The sequence below is a fragment of the Nicotiana tomentosiformis genome, chromosome 4 (assembly GCF_000390325.3).
Source record: "Nicotiana tomentosiformis chromosome 4, ASM39032v3, whole genome shotgun sequence".
In the NCBI taxonomy this organism is placed as follows: Eukaryota; Viridiplantae; Streptophyta; class Magnoliopsida; order Solanales; family Solanaceae; genus Nicotiana; species Nicotiana tomentosiformis.
In genome coordinates, this window is record NC_090815.1 from 91,971,084 (window position 1) to 91,990,276 (window position 19,193).

Below are 19,193 nucleotides of genomic sequence, written 5' to 3' on the forward strand. Positions count from 1 at the left end.
CTGACTCGGACTCCCAAGTAGCTGCCTCAACGGCTGACCTCTCCACTGCACTCGAACTGAAGGATAACTCTTAAACCTCAGCTGTCGAACCTGTCGGGCTAAAATAGCCACCGACTCTTCCTCGTAAGTCAAAGCCTTGTCCAACTGGATAGAGCTGAAATCTAACACGTGGGATGGATCACCGTGATACTTTCGGAGCATGGACACATGGAACACCGGATGAACTGCGGATAACCCCGGTGGCAACGCAAGCCTGTAAGACACCACTCCCACTCTCTCGAGAATCTTAAAAGGTCTGATATACCTAAGGCTCAGCTTTTCCTTCTTCCTGAACCTCATGACATTCTTCATGGGTCATACCCGGAGCAACACTCTCTCTCCGACCATGAATGCAACATCACGAACTTTACGGTCGACATAACTCTTCTGCCTGGACTGAGCTGTGCAAAGTCGATCCTGAATAATCTTGACCTTATCCAAGGCATCCTGTACTAGATCCATACCCAACAACCAAGCCTCCCCCGGCTTGAACCACCCAACTGGCGGCCAGCACCGCCTACGGTATAATGCCTCATAGGGAGCCATCTGAATGCTCGACCGGTAGTTGTTGTTGTAGGCGAACTCTGCAAGGGGCAAGAACTGATCCCATGATCCTCCGAAGTCTATAACACATGCGCAGAGCATATCCTCCAAGATCTGAATAGTGTGCTCGGACTGTCTGTCCGTCTGAGGATGAAATGTTATGCTTAACCCAACCCGTGTGCCCAACTCACATTGTACTGCCCTCCAAAAGTGCGAGGTGAACTGCGTACCTCGATTAGAAATGATAGACACGGGCACTCCGTGAAGACGGACGATCTTGCGGATGTAAATCTCTGCCAACCGCTCCGAATGAATAGGTAACTGCCACAGGAATGAAATACGCTAACTTAGTCAGCCTATCCACAATGACCCAAATGACATCGAACTTCATCTGAGTCTTTGGGAATCCAACAACGAAGTCCATAGTGATACGCTCCTACTTCCACTTAGGAATCTCTATCTGCTGAAGCAAATCACCGGTTCTCTGATGCTCATACTTCACTTACTGATAATTCAGGCACCGAGCTACATAAGAAACTATATCCTTCTTCATCCTCCTCCACCAGTAATGTTGCCACAAGTCCTGATACATCTTGGGGCGCCCGGGTGAATAGAATATCGAGAACTGTGGGCCTCCTCAAGAATCAACTCACGAAGTCCATCCATATTAGGCACACAAATACGACCCTGCATCCTCAAGACTCCGTCATCTCCAGAAGTAACCTGTTTGGCACCATCATGCCGCACTGTGTCCCTAAGGACCAATAAATGAGGGTCGTCATACTGTCGATCTCCGATACGCTCACACAAGTAAGACTGAGCGACTGTACAAGCTAGAACACGGCTGGGATCTGAAATATCCAACCTCACAAACTAGTTGGCCAAAGTCTAAACATCTGATGCCAGCGGCCTCTCACCGACTGGAATAAATGCAAGGCTACCCATATTCGTTGCCTTTCTACTCAATGCGTCGGCCACCACATTGGCCTTCCCGGGATGATAGAAGATAGTGATATCATAGTCTTTCAATAGCTCCAATAACCTCTTCTGCCTCAAATTAAGATCCTTTTGCTTGAACAAATACTGAAGGCTCCGATGATCCGTGAAGACCTCACACGACACGCCGTAAAGATAGTGCCTTCAAATCTTCAGCGCATGAACAATGGCTTCCAACAATAAGTCATGGACAGGGTAATTCTTCTCATAAACCTTCAACTGTCGCGATGCATACGCAATCACCCTGCCCTCCTGCATCAATACCGCACCGAGCCCAACACGGGGCATATCATAATATACCGTATAAGATCCTGAACCTGTGGGCAACACCAACACTAGCGTTGTAGTCAAAGTAATCTTGAGCTTCTGAAAGCTCGCCTCACACTCGTATGACCATCTGAACGGGGCACCCTTCTGGGTTAACCTGGTCAACGGGGCAGCTATAGATGAAAACCCCTCCATAAATCGATGGTAATAGCCCGCCAACCCAAGAAACTCCTGATCTCCATAGCTAAAGTGGGTCTAGGCCAGTTCTGAACTGCCTCAATCTTCTTAGGATCTACCTAAATGCCCTCTACTAATACAACGTGCCCCAAGAAAGTGACTGAATCTAACCAAAACTCGCACTTTGAAAATTTAGCATACAACTGGCTGGCTCTCAGAGTCTGAAGTTCAATCCTGAGATGCTGCTCATGCTCCTCTCGACTGCGGGAGTAGATCAAGATATCATCAATAAACATGATCACAAAGGAGTCCAAATAAGGCTTGAACACTCGATTCATCAAATCCATGAATGATGCTGGGGTATTTGTCAACCCAAAGGACATTACCAGAAACTCATAATGCCCGTACCGAGTCCGAAAAGCTATCTTAGGGACATTGGATGCCCTAATCCTCAACTGATGGTAGCTAGATCTCAAATCAATCTTCGAAAACACCTTGGCACCCTCAAGATGATCAAATAAATCATCAATCCTCGGCAATGGATACTTGTTCTTGATGGTGACTTTGTTCAACTACCGATAATCTATACACATCCTCATCGATCCATCTTTTTTCTTCACAAACAACACAGATGCACCCCAGGGAGAGATACTATGTCTAATGAAGCCCTTATCAAGCAAATCTTGCAACTGTTCCTTCAGTTCTTTCAACTATGGCGGGACCATACGGTATGGCGAAATGGAAATGAGTTGGGTGCCCGGAGCCAAGTCAATATAGAAATCAATATCCCTGTTGGGTGGCATCCACGGCAGGTCTGCAGGAAAAACCTCTGGAAACTCACAAACAACTGGCACTAAATCCATGGAAGGAACCTCTGCACTGGAATCGCGGATATAAGCCAAAATACGCTAGGCACCCCTTCTCGACCATACGTCGAGACTTCATATAAGAGATAACCCTGCTAGTAGAATGGCCAGGAGTCCCACTTCACTCTAATTGAGGCAACCCCGGCAAGGCTAAGGTCACCGTTTTGGCGTGACAATCCAATATAGCATGATAAGGTGACAGCCAATCCATACCCAAAATGACATCAAAATCGACCATATCGAGAAGTAGAAGATCTACACGAGTCTCAAGACCCCCAATGGTGACCACACACTAACGATAAACACTATCTACAATAATAGCATCCCCCACAAGTGTGGACACATACACAGGAGCACTCAAAGAATCATGAGGCACAACTAAATATGAAGCAAAATAGGATGACACATAGGAGTAAGTAGATCCCGGATCAAATAGAACTGAAGCATCTCTACTGCAAACTGAAATAGTACCTGTAATAACAGCATCGGATGACTCAGCCTCAGGCCTGGCTGGAAAAGCATAACATCGGGGCTGGGCCCCACCACTATGAACCACGTCCATGGGACGGCCTCTAGCTGGTTGGCCTCCACCTCTAACGGCCTGACCTCCACCTCTAACAGTTTGGCCTCTACCTCTGGCTACTTGAACCCTGCCTCTGGCTGCCTGAGCAGGAGGTGCAGTAACTGGTGCCGGAACTATGGCACGAGAACCCTGATGTTGTGGCGGGATGCCCAATAATCTCGGACAGGTCCTCCTGATATGCCCATAAACACCACACTCAAAACATTTATCCTGGTACTGTAACTGTGGAAATTGAGACTAACCCGAACGGGCCGGATAACCACGGTAATAACTCTGAATAGGAGGTGCAATGATAGGAGCTGGTGGTGCACTGTAGGCTGCCTGGCCAGAATAAGGCACATAAGGACCACGACTCCCTGAAGCACTGAATGAAATGACCTGGGAGGATGGACTCTACCAAAAGTATCCCTGCCTCCAGATGAGGCACCGCTGAAGTGAACTGGAAAGAGCTTGGTAAACCTATCCAATATCCATAACGCCTCAGAAGACATAGCTGACCCATCACCGGTATGTGCCGCAACAACCGTCTAAACTACTCTGACTGGATGAGCGGCTGGAGTCTGATACTAGGGAGCCATCTGCTCCGGAGTGTCCTCCAGCCTGAGAGACGGCTGGTGCCATGGGAAATGCTCCAGTCTGGGCCACACTCTCCATAAGGCCCACCAAACGGACCAAAGCATCCTGAAGCACTGGGGTGGCAATGAACCCCTTCGAAACCTGAGCCGGTCCGGCATGAATAGTCTAGGCTGGAACCTCCTCATCAAACTCTACCTGAGGCTCCGCTGCTGGGGCTGCTGCTCGGGCTCTTGGCTGAGCCCTGCCTCTGCCTCAGCCTCTGGCACGGCCTCGACCTCGACCTCTACCCCTCATAGGAGCTGCTACTGGAGGCTCTGGCTGCTGCTCAACTGTAGAAGTGGTACGTGTTCTCGCCATCTGCGAGAAAATAAGAGTAGAAGAGTTCAATCAGTATGGAGGAAACAAAATTGCACGACAGAGAAGAATAGAATTGAAATTTGTTCCTAAACTTCATAGCCTCTGGGAGATAAGTACAGACGTCTCTGTGCCGATCCCCCAGACTCTACTAAGCGCGCTCGTGAATTGTGAGACTTAGGTAATCTAGTGCTCTAATACCAACTTATCACGACTCGGAATTCCCACAGTCGGGACCGTGATGGCGCCTAACATTTCACTTGCTAGGCAAGCCAACGTTAGAGAATCAGTAAGCCACTTCTTATATATTTCAGTAAATAACAGCAAATAAGCTATAATGAGTTTAAAATGAGTGCGGAAATATATAATAGTCTCAATATATATATATATATATATATATATATATATATATATATATATATATATATATATATGTATATATATATATATACTATTACCCGGATCTAGAGTCACAACCGACCCCATGTACTGGTAAGTGTCGAGTCTAACCTCGACGAAATAGTGACGAGCCTAAGGCGGGTCACTCACACTACAACCTATACATAGTATATATAATAAAAGCATAATAGGAAATGCAGAATAGAAGAAAGCAGTAAATTGTAAGAAATACAACAACTCCCGGAGATATATCAACAGTGTTCAGAAATTACCTATCCTTAAGTGCAAAAGAGAATACCGTAAGGCTAACACAACTCAAGGAAACATAAACACATAGATTGTTGCGGCGCGCAACCCGATCCCACCATATCACAATAACATAATCATAGTTCACCCTTATTCCACCAAAAAATCCACCCTTATTACACCTGTTGCGGCGTGCAACCCGTTCCCACCGTACAGTATAAATTCACCCTTATTCCTCCTGTTGCGGCGTGCAATCCGATTCTACCATATCAATATTAATTACTCAGTATGTACAAAAATTTCACAATTTAAATCACAGAAATCCTTCACAATACTTAAACTCCAAACCGAAACAATTAGGAAACTTGCACACCATGAAAATTCACATAAGTAATACTACACAGCGAGACCAATTCAGAATCTACAACAGAAAGGTACCGGTAAACCAGCTTAAGCAAATAACAGGAGATAATAAAATTATGGAAGAACTAATATCATTAACCGGAGAAAATAATATCTAACACGTAGCAATCAGGCATGGGAACACAAGTAGAGTATGTAACAATTAAGATAGGGAAGGAGACAATATGAGAAACAAAATGGGAGAAATAGGGAAAACAGATAAATTGGCGGTGCATAAGTACTCGTCACCTCACATATACGCCGCTCACATGAATTTCACATAGCAAATAGTCTGAGAGTTCCTAATTCCCTCAAGTCAAGGTTAGACACAACACTTACCTCGCTCCAAAGGCCACTCAATGTTCAATTACCGGTTTTCCTCTAGTATCCACCTCCAAACCACTCGTATCTATCTACAAACGAATCAATAATATCAAATATTGCTAAACAAATCAATTACAATGTATAAATTTAGATCCCCCAAACTTTCTCCCAAAAAGTCAAAAATCGACCACGGGCCCGCTTGGTCAAAATCTGAGGTTCATACCAAAATTCATTCACCCATTCACCCCCCGAGTCCGATTATATAATTTATTTCGAAATCCGACCTCAATTCGAGGTCTAAATTCCAATTATGCAAAAATCCCTAATTCTACCCAATCCCCCAATTTTCACCATGAAAAACCTAGATTTTAGGTTGAAAACTCATGAAATGTAATGGGTAATTGAAATAAAGTAGGTTAGAATCACTTACCAATGAATTGGGAAGAAATTCTTATGGAAGAATCGCCTCTAGGTCTTTAAGTTTTGAAATTTTTGAAAGAATGGTGAGAATCCCATAATTGGGATTGTTTTATCACTGGGCGTCAGTGTTCATCGCGTTCGCGTGAACACTGACTCATTCACGAAGAGCAGAGACCTAGTGGCTTACGCGATTGCGGGAGACACCACGCGTTCGCGAAGGTATAGCCCGCCTCACCTTCGCGAACGTGAGATAGGGCTCGCGTTCGCATAGAGTCACCTTAAGCCCCTTGCCCAGCCTAGCTAAAGCTACGCGTTCGCGAATGACGAGTCACGTTCGCGTAGAGGAAACCCCCCAATACTCAGCGTTCGCAACCATGGTCTCACATTCGCGTGGTGAAAAATCCTCCCCCAACCCATATCCCCTTCGCGATCGCGAAGCACAACGCACCAGAACACCAGCTGCAGCAAAACACCAGATTTTTCTATGTCCAATTCACCCCGTAGCCTATCCGAAACTCACTCGAGCCCTCGGGGCTCCAAACCAAATATGCACACAAGTCCTAAAACATCATACGAACTCGATCGCGCGATCAAAATACCAAAATAATGCCTAGAGCTACGAATCGGACACCAAATCAAAGGAAATTTTCAAGAAGACTTTAAAACTTCTATTTTCACAACCGAACGTCCGCATCACGTCAATTCAACTTCGTTTCTTACCAAATTCTACAGACAAGTAATAAATATTATAGTGAACATGTACCGGTATCCGAAACTAAAATACGGACCCGGTATCAATAAATCCAAACATCAGTCGATTCTTAAATATCATAAATGTTTCAAACTTTCAATTTTCAAAAAAAATCAATAACTCGAGCTAGGGACCTCCGAATTCGATTCTGGGCATACGCCCAGGTCCCAAATTATGATACGGATCCACCGGGACCGTCAAAATACGGATCTGGGTTCGTTTGCTTAAAACGTTGACCGAAGTCAACTTAAATGAATTTCTAAGGCAAAAATTCTTATCTTTATCAGTTTTTAACATATAAGCCTTCCGGAAGAACACCCGGACTGTGCAGGAAAATCGAGGAAGGCTAAAATGAGGTTTTTGATACCTCGAAATACAGAATTAGGTTCTAAAATATAAGATGACTTATTGGGTCATCACAGTAGTTGTGTGTGTATAAAACTGGTTGATAGTTATTTTGTTTCTAAAGAAAAGAGAATAAATAGGTTTATAAGAAATATGGCATTTATATAGGTGTCCAGCCCAATCAAACTGCAAAGTCTGTCATCTTTGTAGTTCCAAGTTGCTGGATAATTTATTGTCAAAGTTCATTTCAGCTCCCATTTACATGTATCTAAAGTATTTTGGTGTTTTCCAATTTTATACCTTTGCTTACAAATGAATTTTATCTGCTGATTTTCTAGGTCATTTCACTATTTAATCTCAATCATAAATTTAGAAAATATCACTATTCCACGCAATGATTGATTTGCTTTTATTCTACTCTTTTTAATTCCATAAAAGGAGGGTAGGATATTAGTTTTCATATTTGTTTCTCTTTGTATTCTCATTGGATATTAATTTTCATATTGTTTCTCTTTGTATTCTCATGAGGGATATCAACCCTTTTTCGTGAGGAATTTTGTAAGTATTTGAGCAAGCTTACTTTTTGTGTCCTTTCGTACACGGCTTTGGGTGTATTTTTCCCCAAAGACATTTTAATTTCTGGCATGAATTCATCTGAAACCAACCCTTTAACGTGAGGATTTTTATAAGAGAGGACCCTCTTATGTTTACAATGCTCTTGAAGGGGACGTCTCTTGTTCATTACGGCACTAGCATTTGAAGTACTTGTTTAACTTTCAAATGACAAAGTTAATAAAAACAAAAGGATTTTATTTCACTTTATTCCTTCTATTTTCAAAAAGTACATAAGCATATGCTATGCTGAAAAGAAATTACCATTAGTTGTGACTAATTTGTACAACGTGTTTCTACGGGACTGTCCGCTCTAATTTTTTGTTCCCGATTGACGTGGCAGTCATTATATCTTCATATCCCCCCCCCAGTATTCGAATACGAAGAATACAAATTAGAATATTGTAAGTCTTGTATCTTCGAAGATTCCACCAATGAACTGCTAGGTAATCCTTAACTTGGTAACATACTTTACTTCCCCTCAGGAATTCATATTATCGAGCGAAGGACTATCTAACAACCCTCTAGTGGTTTGCGCTCGTGAACGGTCGGGTAACCTTCGCTCAATACCAAACCTAACTTCCCGGTGGGAATTTGCTATAGAGCAAAAGATTATCTAACCGTCGCCGAGTGGATCTTTGCTTGTGTGCCTTGCTATTAAAGGTATTATTGTTGGTGTCTTCGTAGTATGTTTTCTGTTGCTACCTCGTTAAAAACCTTGCCAGAAAAAAACCCAAGTGGGACAAAACAGAACGAAGGAAAAAAGAGTACAGCACATACTTTCCGCTCGGATAATGTTCATCAGCAATAAAATCTTTTGAGGTGCGCCACGTTCTAGTTGTTGGGCAACTTTTCTCCATTTTGGTTCTTCAATTCATAAGAACCTTTTCCGGTGATAGCTGAAACCCGATAGGGGCCTTCCCACGTTGGGCCTAACTTCCCTATGTTGAGCTCCCGTGTATTTTGAGTTACTTTTCTTAGGACCAAGTCCGACTTTGAAATAACGGAGGTTGGCTCTTCGATTATAATACCACTTTATTCTCTACTTTTGGGCTGCCATTCTTATATGCACCAAGTCCATGCGCTCATCGAGTAGCACCAATTTGTCTAACATTGCTTCGTTGTTTGATTCTTCATCTGCTTGGAAATATCTCAAGGTGGGTTCCCCTACTTCTACCGGGATTAAAGCTTTTACACCGTACACAAGGGAAAAGGGAGTTTCTCTTATGCTCGATTGGGTCGTTCTTCGGTATGCCCATAGAACTACGGGTAATTCCTTGGGCCAATTACCTTTTGTTACTTCCAACCTTTTCTTCAAGTTTTGAATAATCACTTTGTTTGTTGAATCCGCTTTCCCATTCGCGCTCGGATGATAGGGTGAATATGTAATCCTCTTTATTTTTAAATCTTCGAGGAACTTTGTAATTTTTGCACCGATAAATTGTGTCCCATTATCGCATACTATCTCCTTTGGTATTCCGAACCTGCAAATTATATTTTCCCACAAGAAATCCACCACTTCGCGTTCGCTGATCATTTGATAAAGATCCGCTTCCACCTACTTAGAAAAATAGTCAGTCAAAATTAAAAGAAATCTTACCTTTTAGGGAGCAGGCAGTAGTGGTTCAACGATATCCATCCCCCATTTCATGAACAGCCACGGGGACAGAACCGAATGTAAGGGTTCTGTCGGTTGATGCACCAGTGGTGCATAGCATTGGCACTTATCACATTTTCATACGAAGTCTTTGGTATCTTGTTCCATGCGGAGCCAATAATATCCTGCCATCACCAGCTTCAACACTAAGGAATCTGCGTGCTAATGGTTGTCGCATATCCCTTCGTGAACCTCTCTCATGACATAGTTAGCTTCTGATGCCCCTAAGCATCGGGCCAGCGGGCCTTGAGAAGATTTTCTATATAATTGGCATCTCTTGAAGCTATATCGTGTTGCTCTGGCTCGCAGTGCACGGGATGCTTTGGGGTCTTCGGCTAGCTTTCCGTGCTCGAGATAATTAATAATTTTATTTCTCCAGTCCCAGACCAAATTAGTCGCATTTATCTCATAGTAACCATCTGTATCCAGGACTGAGTTCATCAATTGTACTACCGTCACAGATTTCGATCCCTTTATTCCCGTCGATGATCCAAGGTTAGCCAATGGGTCTTCTTCTGCGTTATCTTCCCTTGGGGTATGAGTAATCGACCACTCCCGAAATTGCCCCAAAATTGTACCTTTACCACGTATTGTTGCATGTGCTCCTCTTTAGTTTCGAAGATTCCTTAGACCTGATTTACCACCAGCTGTGAGTCGCACTTGATTTCGATGACCTCGGAGTCAAGTCCCTAGGCAAATTAGAGCCCTACAATCAAAACTTCATACTCTGCTTCATTGTTAGTTAAAGGGACCGTTCTAATAGCTTGCCTTAGGGTTTCCCCTCAAGGCGTGATTAAGACTATACCAAGCCCGGACCCCTTTTATGTTGGAAGCTTCGTCCGTAAATAAGTTCCAAACCCCTGATGTTGATTCCGATACCATTACTGCCTCCTTGGTTGCCAGAGGCAGTAATCCTGGACTGAAATCGGCCACGAAGTCAGCCAATACTTGCGACTTAAATGCAGTCCTTGGTTTATACTCTATGTCAAACTCACTCATTTCGACGGCCCATTTGGCCAATCTACCCCAGAGCTTAGGTTTATGGAGGATATTCCGCAAAGGGAAAGTGGTCACCACTGCTATTGGGTGGCATTGGAAGTAGGGCCTCAGCTTCCGAGCGGAGACTACGAGAGCTAAGACCAGTTTCTCCAATTGTAGTTAGCGAGTTTCTGATCCCGTTAAAATTTTACTAATATAATAAATGGAAAATTGCGTACCTTCGTCCTCACGGACTAAAACCGCACTCACCGCAACTTCTGAGACCGCGAGGTAGAGTAACAACGTTTCACCTTCTTTTGGTCTTGAAATTAATGGAGGGCTTGACAAGTATTTTTTAAATCCTTCAAATCCTGTTGGCACTCCGCAGTCCATTCAAAATTATTTTTCTTTTTGAGTTGTGCAAAGAAACGATGATATTTTTCTGATGACCGGTAAATGAACTTGCTCAAAGCTGCTAATCTCCCCGTGCCTTGATCTTATCGGGGTTTACCTCAATTCCCCTTTGCGATACCAGAAATCCTAAAACCTTACCATAGATGACACCGAACGCGCATTTCTCGGGGTTAAGTTTCATATTATGCTTCCTTAGGATGTCAAAAGTTTCTTGCAGATGTCTAAGGTGATCACCTACATTCAAAGACTTAACAAGCATATCGTCTATATAAACTTCCATAATTTTTCCTATTTGATTTTCAAACATCCTGTTCACGAGCCATTTATAAGTAGCTCCTGCGTTTTTCAACCCGAAGGCCATCACATTGTAGCAATATGTACCGAAATTCATTTATAACAAAGTCTTTTCCTGATCCTCCGGTTTCATCTTAATTTGGTTGTACCCGGAATAAAAATCAAGGAAACTCATTAACCCATGCCCGGTCGTGGCATCAATCATTTGATCAATTTTTGGCACGCCTTATTAAGATCTTTATAATCTACACACATGCAAAATTTATTGTTCTTCTTAGGAACTACTACTACATTGGCTAACCAGTCTGGATATTTTACCTCTCGAATTGAACCTATATTAAGTAAGCGGGTTACCTCTTCTTTGACGAATTTATTCCTGGCTTCGGCAATAGGGCGTTACTTTTGTCTTATCGGAGGTATGGTGGGGTCCAAACTAAACTTGTGTACGGTTACCTCCGCCGGGATACTTGTCATGCCCTCATGTGACCATGCAAAACAATCGACATTAGATTTAAGGAGTTTAATAAAGCCAGACCTGAGCTCCGGGTGCAGTCCTGTCCCCAAGTGGAACTTCCTTTCTAGGAATTCTTCGAACAATGCAATCCGCTGTGGATTTCATTGCATCCGTCTCTTCTGGAACCTGGAAATATCTCGGCACCTGATACTATTCCGACGCCTCTATCCTCGGGCTAGCTTTATCTAGTTCGGGAGCAGGTGCCGATTCCTGTAATTGTTATGCCGTGAGTTCCTTTCCTTTGCTATAAGAGACCGAAAGTGTATTTATCTTCCTTGCCGCCGGTTGGTCACCCCTTATCTTCTTAATTCCTTTGGTTGTTGGAAACTTCATCAATTGATGATATGTTGATGGTACAACTTTCATCTCGTGCAACCATGGCCTTCCCAGAATGATGTTATATCACATATCACCATCTACCACCTCGAAGAGAGTTGTCTTCATTACTCCTTCGGTATTTGTGAGTAATAATATTTCTCCTTGGGTTATCACGCTCGCGAGGTTGAATCCGGCAAGGAGCTTTGTGGCCAGAATAATGCTTCTGGTGAGTTTAGCTTGCTCCAATACTCTCCATTGTATGACATTACCGAACCTCCTAGATCCACTAGAACATGATTAATCTTAAAATCTAGCACATTTAAAGAAATTATCAGTGCGTCGTTGTGTGGTAATAACATTCCGTCTGCGTCCTCCTCCATGAAAGTGATATTGTCTTCCCAGAGACTTTTGCTATGGGTTATTGATACTTTCGTCTTCTTTGTTGCCGAAAAGGTGACCCCGTTGATCTCGTTCCCTCCGAAGATCATGTTGATCATTTGGAATTGGGGATCTTCTCCTTCTTTCGAGGGTTACGCATTATCCCGGTTACGACCATAATTGTTATTAGCTCGGTCACTCAAGAATTCTCTGAGGTGACCATTCTTCAATAGTGCTGTCACTTCTTCCCTGAGGTATCGACAGTCCCCTGTCCGGTGGCCATTCGTCCCGTGGTATTCGCACCATAAGTTGGGATCCCTCTGGATGAGATCAAATCTCATTGGTTTCGGGAACCGCACTTCTTTGATGTTTCTCATGGATGACACCAACTCCATTATACTGACGTTGAAGTTGTACTCCGACAACTTGGGGTAAGAAGGATACTGTAACCCTGATGCTCCTCTATCCTGTAGTGATCTATTGTTCTGACCGCGATCCGTCCTTCTGTCAACGGTGGACCTGTCCGCTATTCGGGAGCTTCTGTCGCGGCCCTCGGTTCGTTCGCAGGGTAAAAACCGGCCTCTCGAAGTCCGTCTATCCATGTCATAATCGTCTTTTGATTTTTCTCTATTCTTCTCCCGTCCTTTGGTCGACGATGGAAAACCAACCTAATCATCTTCGATCCTTATCTTTGACTCGTACCAGTTGTGGACATTCGCCCAGGTCGTTGCTTGAAACTCAAGCAGGCTTTCCTTCAGTTTTCGGGAAGCGTCTGAACTTCTCAGATTCAATCCCTTGGTGAATGCTTGAGGCGCCCATTCATCCGGGACAGTTGGGAGCAACATTCTTACCTTCTAAATCGGGTCACAAATTCTCGTAGTAACTCGGACTCTCCTTGCGCAATCCTGAATATGTCGGCCTTTCGGGCCTGTACTTTTCTGGCCCTGGTATGACCCTTGATGAAAGAGTCCGCGAGCATCTCAAAGGAGTCTATGGAATGCTCGGGTAATAGTGAATACCACGTCAAGGCTCCCCTCCTAAGAGTTTCTCTAAATTTCTTCAGCAAAACATATTCAATTTCGTGAAAAGCTAAATCATTTCCTTTCACCGCCGTTTTGTAGGTGGTAATATGCTCTTGAGCGTCTGAAGTTCCGTCATACTTTGGCACATCGGGCATTTTGAACCGCATCGGGATTAAATCTGGTGTTGCATTTAGCTTGTATGGAAATTGAGTATACTTCTTTGAGTCCTGGCCTTTCAGCACTGGTGGTGCACCCGGGATTTGGTCCATGCGGGCATTCACTTCCCTCGTAAACCATAGAAGTTCATTCTTGAAAGGATCATTCTCGTTATTTAGGCCGAATCCGCTCCCCCCAGCCCCATCAGAGCCAACTTCGCCCCTAGGAGTGCTGTTGTCGACCCTCTGTATTGTTTTATTCGCAGGAGCAATGGGAGGAATCAAATCTCGTCTATTCTCATTATTTGAAGCCCCCGACAGCGCTTACTTCAACTCCGTCATAACCTTATCCTATCGCGTGAGGTGGTCTAGAATGATCGCTTGTTGCTCTTGCAAAGCCTTACCGCGTTAACGACATGTTCCTCCTCAACATCATTGGGAGTTATCCCCCGAACATGTCGAGGATATTGCCTGTCATGCAACGGTGTGGCTCCATTCCCCTCATTGTGGGTATCACTGACTGAGTCCTCGAAATGAGGATGATCCCCTCGAATCTCGGGCTTGTATGTGTTGTCAACGACGTTATCTGCCATTTCTTATGATTTTTTCTAAGATAAAATAATCAAAACACGTTAGTAAAAAATGCAAGGATCAATTTAATCGTACGGTTGTCTAGGCCCCACGGTGGGCGTCAAACTATTTAACCGTAAAACGGTATAGTTGAATTTATACGTAATTTTTAGACAAGTGAGTTAAATTGATCCTGAAATAATAAAATAATTGAAGAATTATGCAATACTTAGCCTTGAAATGGAGATGAAATAACAGAAACAGCAGTTCCGAGAACAGGGTTTCCGGGCACAACAGCATTGGAATCGAAAAGTAAGAAGATAAGATTGTATTAAACTTTGAATAGAATGTAGCATAAGTTTGTGAGAAAATTTATGTCCCTTGTAATGATAACTGAGTTGACTATTTATAGATATGTGTAGGGAAGGAGATCCTGTGATCGTGCCCCTCTTTTAATGTCAATTATGAGGGTCATTGATGAAGATATAACGGTGAACATAAATGCCAAATTTCCTGTAACGGGTAATCGTTCTTAATGCCACGGAATATTCTCTATTAAATGCTACCGGGCGAAGATTATTTATCACATCTTTATGAGCGTTATTCTTTCCGGTGACAAACGGATCAGCTGCCTTCGGTCTTAATCATACCCCCGTCTTGGGTTCCACGTGTCCCTCCTTTGGGTGGCCACGTGCCATGGCATATTTTACCCTATACAGAGGTCAACAGATTGAACAATAATCTGTAGTAACAAAAACGGAATATCTAGAAGATGAAGAATGCATTACAATTTGTCAGAAGTTCAAACCATGGGATTTTCCAAAAAGAACCCTCTAGCTTTTAATTAGACAAATACTGAATAAACTGATAACTAGTTTAAACCTTTTCAATAATCGCAAAATCCTGAGAGTAGGTGCTGCATAATTTGAAACTCGTGGAATGAGCCTCCGGCAGAGTTCAAACTTGTGGCAAACGCGTAACTCACATATCAGCAGTAACAAAAAAGTTAAATTGTTAAAACACACAAAGAGAAAACATAAGAACAAGAATCCATGTCAAACACACAACATGGAATGAGAGCTTGCTTTTTTCAGCTATTTGTACACAACATGTTAAAAGTTGTGTTGTCTTATTGCAAACTAATAACAAACGGCTATAAGATCTTCAAAGCTAAATAAAAAACCAATCCAAATATTAGAATACTAAGCATAAAAACGAAGATCTACTTTCTGCAATTACACATCCACCTATCAGATATATTTTCTTGTAAATATAGTTAAGAAAGCTAATCCAAATTCCGCTCGATCAAAAACTCTGCTTACATAACCAGTGTTCGTAACCCAAAAATCACTATAACCAGTTTCCTGCTTACTAGCTATATTACAAAGAAAAAGATAAAGAAAAGCCCAGCAAGAATAGCATGTTAACCATAAACTGCTTAAAGGATTGGGTAACACTTCAAAAAAGAGCAGGCCACTTTGACTTAATATGAAGCACTCATTTAATGTTATTTAACAAAAGATGATTAGTTTAAGTTCTCACCAAGCTTAGGGACACTTCCTGTAGACAATAAAGGGACCAGATTCATCAAACTCACCCTTTGTTATACACATCTGCATGGACATAGGTGTTAGCTGCTAAATCCCTTGAGCTTAAAAGAGTTAGCAATACACTGATTGATTGATCAGGGAGATAAAGCAAAAAGAAACTAACTTGTTCGAAAGTACAGAGGGAAGCTAGAATTGATCCTCCAATCCAGGCGCCGTACTTCCTCTCAGGGGGTGCAACAACTTTGATCTTCATGCCGCTTGGAGTAAGAGCAGTGATTTCCTTGCTCATACGTTCTTATACTATGCCAGGAAACATAGTTGATCCACCACTTAGCACAATGTTTGAAAATAAATCTTTCCTAATATCAACATCGCATCTCATGATTGAGTTGTAGGCTTTTTCATGAATTCCTATCGCTTCTGTTCCAACCAATGACGGCTGGAAGAGGAACTCAGGGCAACGAAACCTCTCAACACCAATATTAATGACTTGTCCATCAGGAAGCTCATAGCCGTTCTCAACTGATGAGATGTATTTTTTTGCCTCTTCAATCTCTTTTTCAAAATCCAGTGCAACATAAACTCTCGCAGAGAATCTTCGCGAGATAATATGTAAGATCACCACCACCAAGATCTAACCGCGAGATAGCATGGGGAAGTGCATGTCCCTCATAGATGGGGACAGTGTGGCTCGCCCTATCCCTAGAATCAACCACAATACCTTGTTGGGAAGCAACGAAATTAATGGCTAATCAAATCGGTAGAGAAGAACTAGAATATGTTAATGTTCAATCTACAGCTTACCAGTTGTACGACCACTAGTATACAACGAGAGAACAGCCTGGATTGCAACATACATGGCTGGCACATTGAATGTCTCAAACATGATTTGAGTCATTTTCTCTCGGTTTGCCACGGGGTTAAATGGTGCCTCAGTCAGAAGAACGGAATGCTCCTCGGGAGCAACAGCGAACTCATTGTAAAATGTATGGTGCCAGATTTGCTCCATATCTTCCCAATTGCTTACTATACCTTGTTCAACGGGATATTTCAGACTAAAATCATATCTTCTGTACGGAGCTTCATCACCAACATAGGCATTTTTTTGTCCCATTGCAACGAAAGTGTGACAAGGACGGCAAACTATACTTGGGAAAACAGCCCGTGGAGAATCATCCCCAGCGAAGCCGGCCTAAAGAAACGACGACAGAATTACTATTCATTAGCACCATTGCATGGAGCTGAAATTACAAGACGTTTTTTCTAACTAACCTTGACGATTCCAGTTCCGTTGTCAATAACAAGTGGTCGAATATCCTTCCCATCAGCCATCATGTAGGGACTGCAAATATTTAATTTGCAAGTATAATTAACGTAAGACATCACTGGTACAAATACAGAGAAAAAAGTGAAAGTTACAACTTAATCTGTGAGCATTGGTGAAGCGGGAGTTAATTCAAGCAATACGAAGTTATCTCACTTATGTTAAAAGCCCAAAACATGGATTTTCCAAAACTCTTAATTACATGATTAGGATGATAAAAATAATTGCATCCGACCAAAACATATTCAACAAAATTTGGATCAGAACCACATGAAATCATCATACTAAGTATGATGGAAAATGTTTTCCTAGAATATATTTTTCTGAAAAATAAGCGATTTTCTTACTAATTTTCTGGTGTTTGGTTAGTAAAAAGAAAATATTATTTCAAGAGCATTTTATATAATTTAGACAAATACTATAATCCCACGCCCTAAACCTCGACACCTGACCCCCGACCCTGACCTTGACCCCGGCCCTCGACTTCTGTGTTTCGTGTCGCGAAGTCTGGGTCGGGCGGTGGAGCCGTGGAGGGATGGCAGGCGTTGGTGGGTCGAAGGTGGAAGGAAAGGGTGGGACGAGACAGGGGAAGGGGGGCCAGGCTGGGTTGGTGGTGGGGGTTTTGCTGGGGAGAGCGAGGTAGGTCATGGTGTGGGGTTGGAGGGTGGCAAAGGGGTGTCGGGGTGGGGGAAGGTTGGGGGTGGACGGGGTGAGGTCGGGGTGTAAGGTGGTAGGTCAAGGTCTGGGGGCTCGGGGTGGCGAGGGAGTGGATTGGGGTTTGGTAGTAGGGGTGGGGAAGGTTGAAAGAGGGTTTTAAAAAATATTTACCTCCACCGGGGAAGTCATTTTCCTCCAAAATATTTTACTAACACTAAGGAAACCAAATATGGGAAAATTGCAAAATAACACTGGACCTTATCGATCAGCAATCGGAATTAAAGCTTATCTTGATAAAACCGAACCCATGTATTGCTAGTTCAGTAGTTAGAGTGTAAGAGAAAAACCAAAAAACTGTAGGGAAATATCACCAGAAATAACGATAGTACTGCAATAATATTATTTGTGAGCAGATACACAAATTGGTTTGAGTCGTGCTGGGCACTGTCTTAAGAAACTATTTCAGCAATGTGAAATATTTTTCCAGGATTAAACAAGCATACCTCTATTTATTTAGAGGATACAAGAATCAACAAAATTAAATAATAAATCTAGCAGGTTCAGAAAAATGGAGAGAAGAATTAATAATAATAATAGGTAATGATTGTAGGAAGAAAGTAATGATTAGCAAGATGAATACTTGGTTGATAATTGAGTGAGTATGATGGCTAATTCACAACCTATTTATAGGTAATTAGGGAGGTTGCATGTATGATAACTGTGGAGAGTCTTTTAACACTTGTCCAAATATATTAGTCCACTTGGTTTCAATATTAACAAGTGTACCTAATCTTCCATGCATGAAGACACACGGTAGATTTGCATAGCCACTTGTCAAAATCCTTCAACACTTGGCTTTAAGGCTTCATGCAAGAAGCCTCTTGGAAATAGATAGGACACTTGTAAAATAAAAAAAAACATGGCTATTTTAAAATTTTAAAAATACTCCCACAATCCTCACATATTTTCAAAATTTATAGGAGAAGGATAAATGAATGGAAGAATTGACTTGGTGGATTTTGCATAGTCCAAATGTAATGGGTTTGGTGCTAAGTTGCTCTGACACGATAATTTAGGTGTCGTACTCATGTCAACACGACACTAGTATGGGTGTGGGTATGGGATCTGTACCGGATCTGGTCAAATAATTTTGGCTACTTTGAGCACGACGGACGGAAAAGTTCGAGACAAGATACAATTTGATTCTCGAAATTAGAACCAAAACTAGGTAAATGTGAAGAAATAGCATACCTTATCTAGGAAATCAATCCTTTACTTATCTACAACTTGAGAATAAAAAAGAAATCCACACTTTACAAGCTATATGCAAGTATTCCACAAATTTTCTCATAATTTAGAGATTTTTTTATATTTTTATTTTTTTGAATTATTTTTAGCCGGATCCTCGCACCTGTATCAGTACTAGAATATGTATCCCCGAATCTTAGAATTTACATCTCGA

The 19,193-nt window shown here is 42.4% G+C and overlaps 1 protein-coding gene and 1 pseudogene across 2 annotated transcripts in view; both read right to left on the bottom strand.

Annotated features, from left to right (window-relative positions):
* Positions 1–19,193, bottom strand: part of LOC104101586 (actin-7-like) — a 177,144-nt gene that overhangs the window by 47,354 nt on the left and 110,597 nt on the right. The window contains exon 1 of one of the 2 annotated variants that reach the window (XM_070200001.1): positions 17,023–17,123. The exons of the other annotated variant lie outside the window; for it this stretch is intronic. Coding sequence (XP_070056102.1) covers positions 17,023–17,085 — 63 coding nt within the window. The 5' untranslated portion in view covers positions 17,086–17,123. Of the gene's footprint in view, positions 1–17,022; positions 17,124–19,193 lie in introns of those variants that run through there. 2 annotated transcript variants of the gene reach the window in all.
* LOC104103854 (actin-100-like) lies at positions 15,164–16,937 on the bottom strand (annotated as a pseudogene).